Source organism: Onychostoma macrolepis, chromosome 18 (genome assembly GCF_012432095.1).
Source record: "Onychostoma macrolepis isolate SWU-2019 chromosome 18, ASM1243209v1, whole genome shotgun sequence".
NCBI classification, from domain to species: Eukaryota; Metazoa; Chordata; class Actinopteri; order Cypriniformes; family Cyprinidae; genus Onychostoma; species Onychostoma macrolepis.
In genome coordinates, this window is record NC_081172.1 from 22,370,954 (window position 1) to 22,385,270 (window position 14,317).

The window sequence follows — 14,317 nt, forward strand, 5'->3', positions numbered from 1 at the left end:
CTGGTGAGAGGCTGACATCAGCTGGAGATCATGCATCGGTGCTCTACTGCTATTCCTGCGGTTCCCGGATGTGCAAAGCTGAATTTTCCACCAAATTTTCCGCCGAATTTTAACCACTGAATTTGTGGCAGAGAGTTTGGAAAGTGAAATAAAATGACCAAAATTTGCCTGTCGAATATTATACATCGTATTTTTAAACAGGTTGAATATTTTGGAAGTGAATTCTAGAAGGTGAATATGAATTGTTATATTTTTAATTATGAAAATGTGTGTGAAATATTTTGAATTGAAATATTCACAGCTTAAATAAACAACTATGTTAAATTTCAGGACCTAAAAATGCAAGCCCTGGAAATACAAGGCATTAAAATGCAAGCACTGTTAATTGCAATGCATCTTTTTTTCGATTTGTGGAATTCAGCATGCTTTATGTTTCAAAAACTATTGTCATTATTCTGCTTCCATATGGGTGTGGGCTACACCAGCTGGAGAGCACAGCAGGTTCAGTCACATCAGATCAGAGCAGGAGACTGATACTACAGACTCACCAAAACTGGACAGTGGATTTCTGCGAGCAGCGATATGGTTCAGTGTCACAATGTGCAGCCAATGCTTTTGCAGCAATTGCATTGGGGGTCTTTAAGTGTTGTTGCCAAACTTTGCTTACATGCCTCAAATAATTCAGGCTGTTATTGAGATAAGTGTGAGAGGGGGAGGGATCATGTGATGCGTTTAAAGACACACCTCTTCTGCAAGCTCTAATCCACAACCATCCAAACACCAGAAGAAAAAAAAAAAGAAAAAAAAACAGGTAACACTTTATAATAACGTTCAGTTGTAAGTCATTTATAAGTGATTAGTTAATGATGAACTAATCATTTACAAAACATTCATAAGCAATTAATAAGTGATATGCTAACAATTTGTGTATGTTTTGTTAATTCATTTACAAGTAATTTACAAGTAATTAGTTAATGATGAACTAATAATTTACAAAACATGACTATGCGTTCATAAATTATTATTACATAATATGCTAACATTTACAAATCTGTCGTAAGTTATCTTTAAAAAATAGCATTATGAAATAATCAAACAGATCCTTAGTAAAAGGTTAATACACTGAAACAAATGATACTATTTTTTTTAAGGTAAGTGGTTGCAAACAATTTATTTTAGCTACATTTAAATAAAATAATGTTGAAAGTTAGTCAACTAAATTGGTTTATTTAAATGTAGCTAAAATAAATTGATTGCAACCACTTATCTTTAAAAAAAATAGTAAATTCAATTAATATTTTTTTTCAGTATAGTTACTAGTTAAGTTACTAGTTAATATATTATTAATCACTTATAAATCATTGAAATGTCAAAACAACAACAACAAAAATACACAAATTGTACTATTATCTCACAGCGTTAAAATACTCCATGTGTGTCAGAGAAGACATCTGTCTACACCCTCACCAGTCAGCCCTTACATTGCAGTACACACTACAAAGTATTCAAAACCTGTTGTGTAAACTCATGAATAAATAATTTACAAAGCTTTCTGCATGTCCTAATCTAAAGTGTAAACTACTCATCACTTGTAAATGTTTTACAAACCTGCCAGTTACAGGTTGTGTGTGTATACACACTGGGGTGAAAGACCTACAAATGATGTGTAACACATTTACAACTGATGAGTAGTTTACACTTTAGAGTAGGGGATGCAGAAAGTGTTGTAAATGATTTATTCATGCGTTTACACAACAGGTTTTGAATACTTTGTAGTGTACTGCAATGTAAAAGCTGACTGGTGAGGGTGTAGACGGATGTCTTCTCTGACACACATGGAGTATTTTTAACGCTGTGAGATAATAGTACAATGCTGACATTTCAATGATTTATAAGTGATTAATAATATATTAACTAGTAACTTATTAACCATTTACTAAAGATATGTTTCATTATTTCATGATATGCTATTTTTAAGATAACTTATGACAGATTTGTAAATTGTTAGCATATTACTTAATAATAATTTGTGAATGTATAGTCATGTTTTGTAAACGATTAGTTCATCATTATCTAATCACTTGTAAATGATTTATAACTTAATCTACAAAACATAGATAAAAATATTAACATATCACTTATTAATTATTTATGAACATATAGTTATGTTTAGTAATGGATTAGTTCATCATTAACTAATCACTTATAAATGCCTTACAACTGAAAGTTATTATAAAGTGTTACCGATATATTTCCCTTGTCTGTGTGTAAAGTATTAGCTGAGTTTCAGTTCATTTTAGTGACACATTTCTAAAAGCAGTTTGCGGAGACACTGAAGACTGCAAGCACACCCGGTTCATTTTCTTTATTTTACAAAAGCACAATGTTTGATTGATATGGTGAGCATACACAAATAAAAGTAGACCCATTACAGATTCAAGTGATGTATTACTTTTATGTGTCCAATCAAAAGTGATGGAGCAGTTTAAGTTCTTTCTCTGTCATCTGGAAAATATGTAAGTGCTCCCGCTGGCGTCTTTGTCAACCCCAGGTGGTTAATTAGGTCAACCGGAAACCGAGAACATTTCCCATAAGACTCGATGCACTCGCTACATCGTAAGAAGAATGGCATCTACGCTAATATTAGTCTCTTTCATTTTTATTGCGAGGTCACCGTAGCCACCCAGATCAAGTCCATATCCAGAACAGATGGTGGATCAGCACCTAGAGACGACCTCTACAGCCCTGAATGTCAGTGAAAACCATGTCAAATAGATGCGCCCCAGAGACAGATCCCCTGCGAAGACCTCATCACCTCGACGACCATCGTCACATGACCATGGGAACCAAACAAGTCCTCTGCACCTGTGTTGCAGCCTGGAATTAAACCACGCCATGCTGGTTTCACTTGGCCAGAGGACTTAGGTTTCTCCCAAGGTTTTTTCTCCATTTCTGTCACCGATAGAGTTTTGGTTCCTTGCCAATGGCGCCTTTGGCTTGCTTAGTTGGTGACGCTTGACTGATTGCACAGACACTATTGGAAGTGAGCTGAACTGGATCATGACATTAATGACTCATCAATAAACTGACTTTAGCTGGAAAATGACTCTGTTATTGTCTTGTTGCATTATTTACAAACTATTTTCCTGTTTTACACTGTAAACCTGCTTTTACACAATCTGTATTGTAGAAAGCGCTATACAAATACAGTTGATGTGACTTGACTTAACTTGAAGTTGAACTCCACACCCATGAACTCCACCAGAGGGCACTCCACCCCTGACTCTTGCCACCCTACCCCAGACTACATTTCCCATTACCCCTGCCTAGGAACTCATTATCACGGACTCACCTGCAGCCAATTACACACACACTACAAAAACCACACTCAAACCATCATTCAGGGCCAAGTATTGTTTAGCATCAGCAACTCTACGAAGCCATTTCTTTGTTTAGTTTCCAGTCCTAGTTCCTAGTCATAGTCGAGCCTTGTTTCAGCCTGATTACCCGTGTCTTGATCCCAGCCTGTTTACCTAGCCTTGATTGTTCTCTGCCTGCCCTGACCATTCGCCTGAATATTGGATTACCCTTTGTCTTGCCCTCTTGGATACTGTTTGCTGCTGATCTACCCATAACTGTACCTTGGATTACTCTTTTGTCTTGCCCTGTCTAACACTGTTTGGCGGTATTGACCCATGCCTGTTTTTTGACCACGTTTTGGAATAAAGCTCGCAGATGGATTCGCACCTTAGTTGTCACGCACCTTTTGTTACGGGGGGGACGAGGGGTCAGGACCCCCCCCCCCCAAAAAAAAATAATTACAAACCACTCTGTCTGTTGTAAATAATATAATGACATATACTTAAAAATAATTGTGTAAGTAGTAAAAAAAAAAAAAAAAAATTTTAAATTGTGTATTTGTGTTTTTTCTTAGAACAAGCAAAATACTCTGTCAATGGGGTAAGCAAAATAATCTTATTTCAAACAGAAAACAAGATGATTTTGCTTACCCCATTGGCAGATTATTTTGCTAATTTCAAGCAAAAGATCACTTAATTTTGACATGCTTTTTCTGAAAACAAGACAGTAATTTTTACTTGTCTAGAAAATCCTTCTTGATTTAAGAAGTTTAATAACCTGATCTGTCTTCAGTTCCTAATTCAGAATGATGGAGTGACTCAAAGGACTACTTGTGTGCAATAAATACAGGCAAGAGACAAATGGGACAAGTCAGGAAGATTGTTTACAAAACAGTCTTTTTTGGTAGAAGTGATGGTTCTGACAAATTTGAAACAAGGAGTTTAATCTACAGTTTTAGCTAAATGGAGTATACACAAGACTAGATAATGATCTGAGATATCCTCGCTCTGCTGCAGAATTTCAACGTCATTAACATAAATTCCATGTGATAATATTAAATCTAAAGTATGTTTACAGCAATGAGTGGGTCCTGAAACGTTTTCTAACTCCAATAGAATTTAGAATGTCTATAAATGCTAATTGCATTGCATATTTATCATTATCTACATGGATCACCAACAATTAAGACTTTATCTGCAGCAGCATTATCTCAGAACATCAGCAAATCCTTTGATAAAGTCTGTATGGTGCCCTGGTGGCCTGTATACAGTAGCCAGTAGAAATGTGAATAGCGATTTAATATTAGCACTTATCACACTAGATGATTTTATATAAAGAAGCATTACTTCAAACAAATTATACTTGAAACCAGACTTTTGAGAAATACTTAAAATATTACTATAAATTGTATCAACACACCCACCTTTGACTTTTGGAAGCGGCTCATGTTTATAACAGTTATCTTGGGGCTAGACTCATTTAAAGTAATGAAATCATCTGGTTTTAGCCAGGTTTCAGTCAAACAGAGCACATCTAGGTTATGATATGTGATCATAAGGAGAAAGGAAAATGTCAAGAGGAAAATGAGAAACAAGAGACCAAAAAATTCAGATGAGCTGAAGGCCACTGTCAAAGAAACCTGGGCTTCCATACCACCTCAGCAGTGCCACAAACTGATCACCTCCATGCCATGCCGAGTTGAGGCAGTAATTAAAGCAAAAGGAGCCCCTACCAAGTATTGAGTACATATACAGTAAATTAACATGCTTTCCAGAAGGCCAACAATTCACTAGGGGAAGGGGGAGGTGTTGCTACAATTTATAGAAATATTTTCAGTATCTCTTAGAGGTTGGGTTTCAAGTATAATTCGTTCGAAGTAATGGTGCTTCATATAATGTTATCCAAAGAAACAAGTGTTAATGATAAATCCCCTGTGATGTTTGTACTGGCTACTGTATACAGGCCACCAGGGCACCATACAGACTTTATTAAAGAATTTTCTGATCTTCTATCGGAGTTAGTGCTGACTGCAGATAAAGTCCTAATCGTTGGTGATTTTAATATCCATGTTGATAATGACAGAGATTCGTTGGGATCAGCATTTATAGACAGTCTAAACTCAATTGGTGTTAAACAACACGTGTCAGGACCTACTCATTGTCGAAATCATACTCTAGATTTAATACTGTCACATGGAATTGATGTCAGTGGCGTTGAAATTTTGCAGCAGAGCGATGATATCTCAGATCATTATCTAGTCTCCTGTATATTCCATATAGCTAAAGCTGTAAAGCTAACTTCTTGTTACAAATATGGTAGAACCATTACCTCTACCACAAAAGACTGCTTTATAAATAATCTTCCTGACTTATCTCAGTTCCTCAGCATATCCAATAGCTCAGAACAACTTGATGATGTAACAGGAACTATGGACTCTCTCTTTTCTAGCACTTTAGATGCGGTTGCTCCTTTACGCTTAAGGAAGATTAAGGATAAGAGTCCAACACCATGGTATAATGAGCACACTCGCGCCCTAAAGAGAGCAGCCCGGAAAATGGAGCACCATAAAGCCCTGAATGGTTTAGCTCCTCAGTACTTGAGCGAGCTCTTATCGCATTATAGTCCTCCACGTCCGCTGCGTTCTCAAAACTCTAGATTAAAGACCCATCTCTTTAGCCTGGCTTACACATAACACATTAATACGCTTCTATTATTCAAATCCGTTAAAGGATGGTTAGGCTGCATTAATTAGATCAACCGGAACCGGGAACACTCCTCATAACGCACGATGTATTCGTTACATCGTAAGTTGAATGGCATCTACGCTAATATTTGTCTGTTTCTTTCCTAGTCTGTTTCTCAGTCCGTATCCGATCAGATGGTGGATCAGCACCAAGAGATGATGTCTACAGCCCTGATCGTCAGCGGAGACCAGGACACCCAGATGACCCCCAGAGATATATCCCCAGATATATCAACCAAAAATAACAAAATAACTAAAATATAATAAAATACCTAACTACATAATACTACTATTGTTAGAAATTGCAACAAAATTAAAATAGAAATATAAACTTTTGAACTGCGGGCTTCGTCTGGTCAGAGGAGAACTGGCCCCCCGACTGAGCCTGGTTTCTCCCAAGGTTTTTTTTTTTTCTCCATTCTGTCACAGAGGGAGTTTTGGTTCCTTGCCGCTGTCGCCTCTGGCTTGCTCAGTTGGGGACACTTAATTTCTAGCGATTATCGCCGATTTGATTGCACAGATACTATTTAAACTAAACTGAGCTAGACAATGACATCTCTGAATTCAATAATGAAATGCCTTTAACTGAAAATTGAGTGTTTAATCTTATCATTATACATTACTGACACTCTATCCTCCAATTTGATACTGTTAAGTGCTTTGACACAATCTGTATTGTAAAAGCGCTATATAAATAAATAAATAAATAAAGGTGACTAAAAATGTTTTTTTTTTTTTTTTATTGGTCTTATGAAGTATTCTAATTTGTTGAGATAGTGAATTGGTGGGTTTTTGTTAAATGTGAGTTAAAATCATCACAATTAAACTACTTCAGTCTGTGTGCATTGAATTTATTTAATACACGAGTTTCACAATTTGAGTTGAATTACTGAAATAAATGAACTTTTCCACGACATTCTAATTCATTGAAATGCACCTGTGTGTATATATATATATATATATATATATATATATATATATATATATATATATATATATATATATATATAATTAAGCTTACTAATAGATAATAGAAAGATCTTAGTAAACATCTAAGATTTAAATACTTAAATGCTTTTTAAATGTGTTTTTGGATGTGGGACAGCAGTTTTTACCAGTTTTGTAGAATGGCCCATATGGTTGGTCTCGGAACATAAAAATCAATAGCCAGACAACCTGCTTATTTTAAATTTCTTTAATTATTCATAGATTTCTGATTTGATATTTAGTCTGCATCCAACTCAGAATTACATTTCTTAAAAGGTATTAAAAAAAGAAGAAAACAAATAAGGATAGTAAAACCTATCAATTTTACAGTAAATAGTAAAAAAAAAAAAAAACAGATAAAGTTCAATGTTTTGGCCAAAAAAAAAAAAAAACATTCTGGAAACACTAAAATATTACGACGGCGTTTTAGTGCCTCATTAAAAAATAATAAAAATCTTAAGATTACGAGATTAAAGTCGTAATATTTCGTGAATAAAGTCGAAATTACGAGAATAAAGTCGAAATACTACGAGAATAAAGTCTAAATGTTTCGAGAATTTAAATAGTAGAAATTAAAGTTATAATATTTTGAGAGTATAGCCTATATTGCGCATGCAAATGGCCCGCATTGAGAGCACCGGGAGAAGTTGCCACACCACCGGAATTGATTTGAATATTGTTGCGTCCAGCGGCCGCATCATCTTACTGGGATGTCAATTTTAAGGACTCGCGGAAACAGCTGAATATCAAGAATATGATATTTATTAACAGACTGAACAGGAACTACTGTTTATCTTAACATCAGCTCACACACTCAATCGACATTCCTTTGGGGGGCGCTGTAGCTCTCTTATTAAACCCTTTTTTTAATACACCACAAATATATGTGGGATTATTAGCAGAAATCATACCATGTGTCATACTCGCGGGGACAGTATGCTTGGAAATAATATTTCATGTCTTCCATTGCATTCGTTATTTGTAGTGCGCCAGCCACCCAATAGCTTAAGCTTTGTGCTTTTAATATAAAACAAAGTCTCAGCTTTCAAAATCAGTTTTATAGTGAAACACAAATGATGTGTCTTACAATAATGTGATTTTCAAGATCTTTAATGTGGCGTGACAGATCGCTGTATTTATGTGAATCAATTCATTAAATTATTGTGAAATTCCACCACCTACTCCGCAAAAACGTCTGTGGCGTCCAAACTTTCATTCCTCACATAGCCTGTTTAATTAAACCGCAATAAAACGTTCTAAAGGTTGAAGTGGACTCAAATTTGTTAACATACGTTATATTGTTGTCTTTTCTGCTGTAAACTTTAAGTGACTATTCACAAACTGTTTTATTCATGGTATACTGTAAATGAGGACATAATATTTAACGTCTTCCATTCATTATTTGTAGAGCGCCAGCCATTCAGTAATCACAACAATTTTGTGCTTTGTTGCTTTTACACACAGTTCAGCTTTTTAAATTCTGTCAGCTTTATAACGAAATACAAATTATAAATGTGTTTTTGCTCTTTATTTCAAGTTTATAGCAAGATATAAAGTGAAGGAACATCATAAGGCATGAAAAAAAATAATAATCTCGTCTCGTCATTTGTTATTGTAATCGGAAAAATGATTGACTCACATGCCGCTTGACAAACGCATTATTGCAATATAGCCTACATATTGTTTGTATTTCGCTGTTTGTATTTCGACTTTATTCTTAAAACATTTCGACTTTATTCTTGAAACTTTTCGACTTTATTCTCGAAACTTTTCGACTTTATTCTCGAAACTTTTCGACTTTATTCTCGAAACTTTTCGACTTTATTCTCGAAACTTTTCGACTTTATTCTCGAAACTTTTCGACTTTATTCTCGAAACTTTTCGACTTTATTCTCGAAACTTTTCGACTTTATTCTCGAAACTTTTCGACTTTATTCTCGAAACTTTTCGACTTTATTCTCGAAACCTTTCTCATAATATTACGACTTTATTCTCGAAATATTACGACTTTAATCTCGTAATCTTAGATTTTTTAGGCACTAAAACGCCGTCGTAAAAATATACACAAAGACAAAGAAATTTAATTTCCTCCAACAAACGAGCACCTCATCCCTGAGAACATTGCAAACCTTCTGTCAGATACTATGTTCTGCCCTGAGAGAACAGGATACTATACAGACAGATGGCACACCTAAAAGTCAATCATTTTTTATGTAATAAAATTGTAAAGGCATCACTTTGTGTCAACATGTGAACTAACTCATTCTTTGAGACATAACTGGCTCAGATATCTGCCTCAGACTGGAATCGGCAGGTTGTCCCTAAAACAGGAAGCTCGTTGGGGAACTGGGTAGCTGCATAGATCCTGATATATTCGAGCCATCTGATCACCGGCCATGTCATCTGAGATTTCCAGATTCCCGCTGCTGTACTGGGATCGCCGGGCGGTCACTGCATCCACCAACTGCTGGCAGTTCAATGCTGTGATCTGTTTGGCCAAAGTATTAGGTTATTGCTATGTTTCATAATATCTTCAATACTGGTTATAAAGAATACAAACAGAAAAAAAAAAAAAAAGAATCTGCAGCAAAAAAAGCTACTTTTATTGACTATGAGTAAACTAACAAATGTAATTCATATTGAGAAAGTCTCCATTTTCACTGTTTACAACAAGGTTCAATTAGTTAATACATATTTACAGCATTAATTAATCTAGGTTAATGTGCTTTTAGAAATCTACCATTGTTTATTCATGTTCATTCATACTACATTAAATGTAAATTTATACAACTAACAATCTATTAGGAATATAATGTACTTTATAATAATTACCTGCACAATGATTAATTTGCTCTTGACAGTGCTGAAATCATTAAACTCTTCCCCAAAACAGAGTGTGACAGTGGGCTCCAGAGACTGATAATGACCCTCCTGATATAACTGCAGCACTGAAGGATAAAAAAAAACTGGATTTGTGTCATAATTCTTATCCATTGATCCAATTAGTACATAACTAATGAATCAGGTCAATTGCATTTCAAAAATAGTTAAATAAATAAACTGATAATGATAATGTTATCAATTACCCTTACGTACCTTATATACTGACACACTTGATTTTACTTAGTAAAATGCAATTGTGAACTGTATTTCATCAGTCTTGTACTGAAACACCAATTCCAAACTAATTGGAAACAGACTTTCACAAAAAAAAGTCTGGAGTTATAATATATCTGGGAAGATGTTTGTTTACCTTGCAGAAACCTGGCAGTGTCAAAGATCTTCACCACAGCATCTCGCTCCAGTTTACAGGGGTTGGGGTTATACTGAGGGTCCTGGCCACTCCAGAACACTCTGCTCTGGCACAGACGCTTGATAAAAATGCCCTCTCTGTTAGCGCGCAGCAGTACGCCACGCTCCAAATGACTGAAAAGTTTAAGGGTGATGTGACGCTGACGCTCGTTCTCAATGAGATCAGCAGATGGGAAGCGGATATTCTGGAGGCTGTCTGGTCCATACAAGAAGCCACTAGCCAGAACGGGCTGGCAGGGGGAGATACGGCAACCCTCTGGATGAGTGGTAACCGTGCTGCCCACCAGCCGACCTCCATAATAGAAACAAATCATCATCTGAGAGAATGCTGGAGACAGGGAGAAATGTGTGGTTAACTGTCCCATTCATGCAAAAGTGAAGCAATTAATGATGTAAAACAGGGTTCCAGGGTGTTCCATGACTTTTCCAGTCAACTATATAAATATATATATATATATATATATATATATATATATTAAATACAATGGTATTATTCATTAATCACATCATTTACAGTCATTTGCATTGAGCTGGTCTCTGTCCTTCTACCTCATAACATGTACCACTATATGTCATAAAGCTTAATGTAAATACACATTTTATATTTTGTATTTATTTATATACTTTGTTATTTGCATTTCTGGTTAGATGCTAACTGCATTTCATTGTCTCTACACTTGACTCTGTACTCTGCACAATGACAATAATGTTGAATCTAATCTAATCTAAACATGCAAAAGTAATTCTGCCATGGGCTCTTAGGGTACGGAAACTTTGAGATGTGATTAAAAACAGAAAACAAAAAGTCCTGAACAAATGTTCTAATATCAGTTTATATAAAATAAATAAATTCACAACACAACAGAATCTACAACTCATACACAGCAGAAATGACATACCAGCATTGAATGTACCCGCAGGATCTTGATGAACAACAGCAACTGTGAATATTCATAAAACACATAAACATGAACACAAAATGTAATTAACAAAATATCAGTACCTAAGACTACAACAAGAAAGAAAGAAAAAAAGAAAGAAAGGGAGCAACACAAAACACTAAGTCAGCAACTCTGACGGAAGTTAGTCAATCTCACACTGGCCGTGTAGCACATAAATTTGCAGCCAAATTATTTTTGCATTTTCCATGTATTATTTTGAAAACAGTTTTCATGCACACTTTGAAGAAACCACAAAGTACTCATGTTAAAATTACTTTTATTTTCTTAAATATTCTTAAAATATTAAAAGTCACAAACAGTTGTACCATTGTGAGATCCCTGCTGCCACCATTCCTGCACTGAAGGCATGTTACTGCCTTCATCAAGGGGAGAATGACTACGCTTCAGGATGCCCATGTATTCATCATTTGGAGACTGCACATACAGATTATGCAGAAATATGCCATGAGTCAATTATTGCCACAATCCACACTAAACCTTTATTGCCCTCAATACCTTCATCATTCACCATTCTGAGGGAAAACTGAGCAGTTAAAGGGATAGTTCACCCAAAATGAAAATGCTGTAATTAATTACTCACCCTCATGTCGTTCCAAACCTGTAAGACCTTCGTTCATCTTCGGAACACAATTTTACAAAGCTACGAGAATACTTTTTGTGCGCAAAAAAAAATACAATAATAACATAATTTATTCAGCAGTTCTTCTCCCAGAGTTACCGTCTTTTGCCATTTTGGAGAGTACCCCAGAACGTAATCAACGTAATCAGTGTTGTTTACATTCAGGAGACAGCGCACATATGTTGAACGTAAACAATGCTGATTACGTTGATTACGTTCTGGGGTACTCTCCAAAATGGCGGAATACGGTAACTCGGGGAGAAGAATTGGTTAATAAATTATGTTATTATTGTTTTCCTTGCGCACAAAAAGTATTCTCATAGCTTCATAAAATTACGGTTGAACCCCTGATGTCACATGGACTATTTTACAGTTGTCCTTGCTACGTTTCTGTGTGTTGATCATGGTAATATCCTTGCTGTCTATAGAGGGTCAGAGAGCTCTCAGATTCCATCAAAAATATCTTAATTTGTGTTCCGAAGATGAACAAAGGTCTTACAGGTTTGGAACGACATGAGGGTGAGTAATTAATGACAGAATTTTCATTTTTGTGCGAACTAACCCTTTAACAGGTGGATAAATGACAATACCTCTTTAAGAAGTTCATCCAGGTTTGGTGAGCAGCCCTTTTCAGTATCAGTGCTGCAGCCGGAAAGGGCAGAGACTGTGACTTTACCCACTACAAAATAAAAAATATAATGCCACTAATTAACTTAATTTGTAAAGACATTACATAATATGACATAACGTACATAATATTACATGATATTTAGTTAAATATTAAATGGTCATTCTGTAGAGTCACTGAACTTCTATTAATGCATATCTGCAAAAGAATTTGCCTCTGTGCTATTTCTAATGTTTCTTGGAAAAGTAAAAAAAAAAAAAGCACACACGTACACTTTTGTTCCTCCTCTGGCACAATCCGGTACACTTTGTAAGGCTCAGAAATGTCAAGCTGGGATCGGTCAGTAACTTCCTCAAAATCTGGGCTCTTGTTGAGTGCACAGCGCAATCTGGTCTTCCATGTCGCTGGTTCAGCTTTATCCCCCTCCTTAAACTTCCCTTTAAATATCGCCCACGCCTGTGAAAACACATGCTTAGTCAGATATCACCACAACATCTGAATTGCTTTCAAAAGATAGACTTGTAAAGTAACTTGAGGGGCTGAATACAGTGGACATTGCATTGTATCTTAGAATAGACAAAAAGTTGCAGGACATCATAATGTAACAATATAAAATATAATTTAGTTAAAAATATATAATTTAGCAATCAATTATACTATAATTATAATAATTTTTACTTTAGTTATATTTTAGTTAGAAATTATAACTAAACAATTACTAATTACTGAATAATTACTGTAAAAATAAGTTTGCATGAGCGTGAAAGCCAGCAATGTCAAACTGTGACAAAATCTCAACAGAGGCAACTGTCCATTAGTTCATTTTAACAGAATTTAAAAGAAAGCATTGCATATTTAGATGTTATGTTTGTGTCAAACTTTTGCGAATCATTTGCCATTGTCTAATTAAATTATCTAAATAACCAGAATCTTATCATCTACATATTACAAAAGTACATACTTTTATCAAACAGCGACAACAACAAAAAATATTATTAATAGTAAGTTAATAGTAGCAGCAGCAGCACTTTCTATAGACTAAATTATAATAAAATAATGTTTACTTTGAAGATGGACGCATCCACCTCCTGGTTGTAGTCTTGTTTTCCTGCATGTTTCCAGGGGATTCTGAACATGGTGCGGTTCTCATCCTCCCATAGCAGTCCATTATAGATGTTACTGTTGATCTGTTCTATAAGCCACTGTTTCAGTCTGCGACCACCCGGATTCATCGTTTACACTCTTACTTAACTCTAAAGTCGTTACAGCGGGGTGATGAGAAATATATAATTTACATTCACAACATCCACGCCGCTTTATTTATGAAAGACACCCGCTCAAGTGAGGAACAGAGAATGTCACGACAGAGGATTGGCCAGCGCAACGCCCAGGCGTCCAATCACTATGCCTTAGGGCTGGCGACGTATGAATATGTAAATTAGATTCTACGAAGCGGAGGCATTTACAAGAAATCTCTATCCAGCTCTGGAGGTGTGTGAAGTGATCTGAAGGGAAAGAGGGGAAAGGGACTTTACAAGTTCATACAGTTAATGTCTGAAACCAATTCATTAAACTCTCCTGAATATCCCACAGATGGGGTCATAAGATAAATGAGATAGATCTTATTCAGATATACTGTATAAACTGTAAACCATTCCGCTCATGAAACATAATTATATCATAAAACAGTTGTCTATTTTATCTAC

At 35.5% G+C, this 14,317-nt stretch overlaps 1 protein-coding gene across 1 annotated transcript; it reads right to left on the reverse strand.

The window, feature by feature from the left end:
- Window positions 1–7,286: 7,286 nt before the first annotated feature.
- On the reverse strand, window positions 7,287–13,846 carry irf8 (interferon regulatory factor 8). The gene is made up of 8 exons (XM_058752337.1): window positions 13,676–13,846; window positions 12,884–13,067; window positions 12,574–12,662; window positions 11,670–11,778; window positions 11,302–11,343; window positions 10,344–10,730; window positions 9,923–10,038; window positions 7,287–9,578 (listed from the first exon to the last, which is right to left on the reverse strand). Exons 1-8 carry the CDS (start codon window positions 13,841–13,843, stop codon window positions 9,387–9,389), a joined length of 1,287 nt encoding a protein of 428 aa, XP_058608320.1. The 5' UTR covers window positions 13,844–13,846; the 3' UTR covers window positions 7,287–9,386.
- Between the last annotated feature and the right edge of the window lie 471 nt (window positions 13,847–14,317).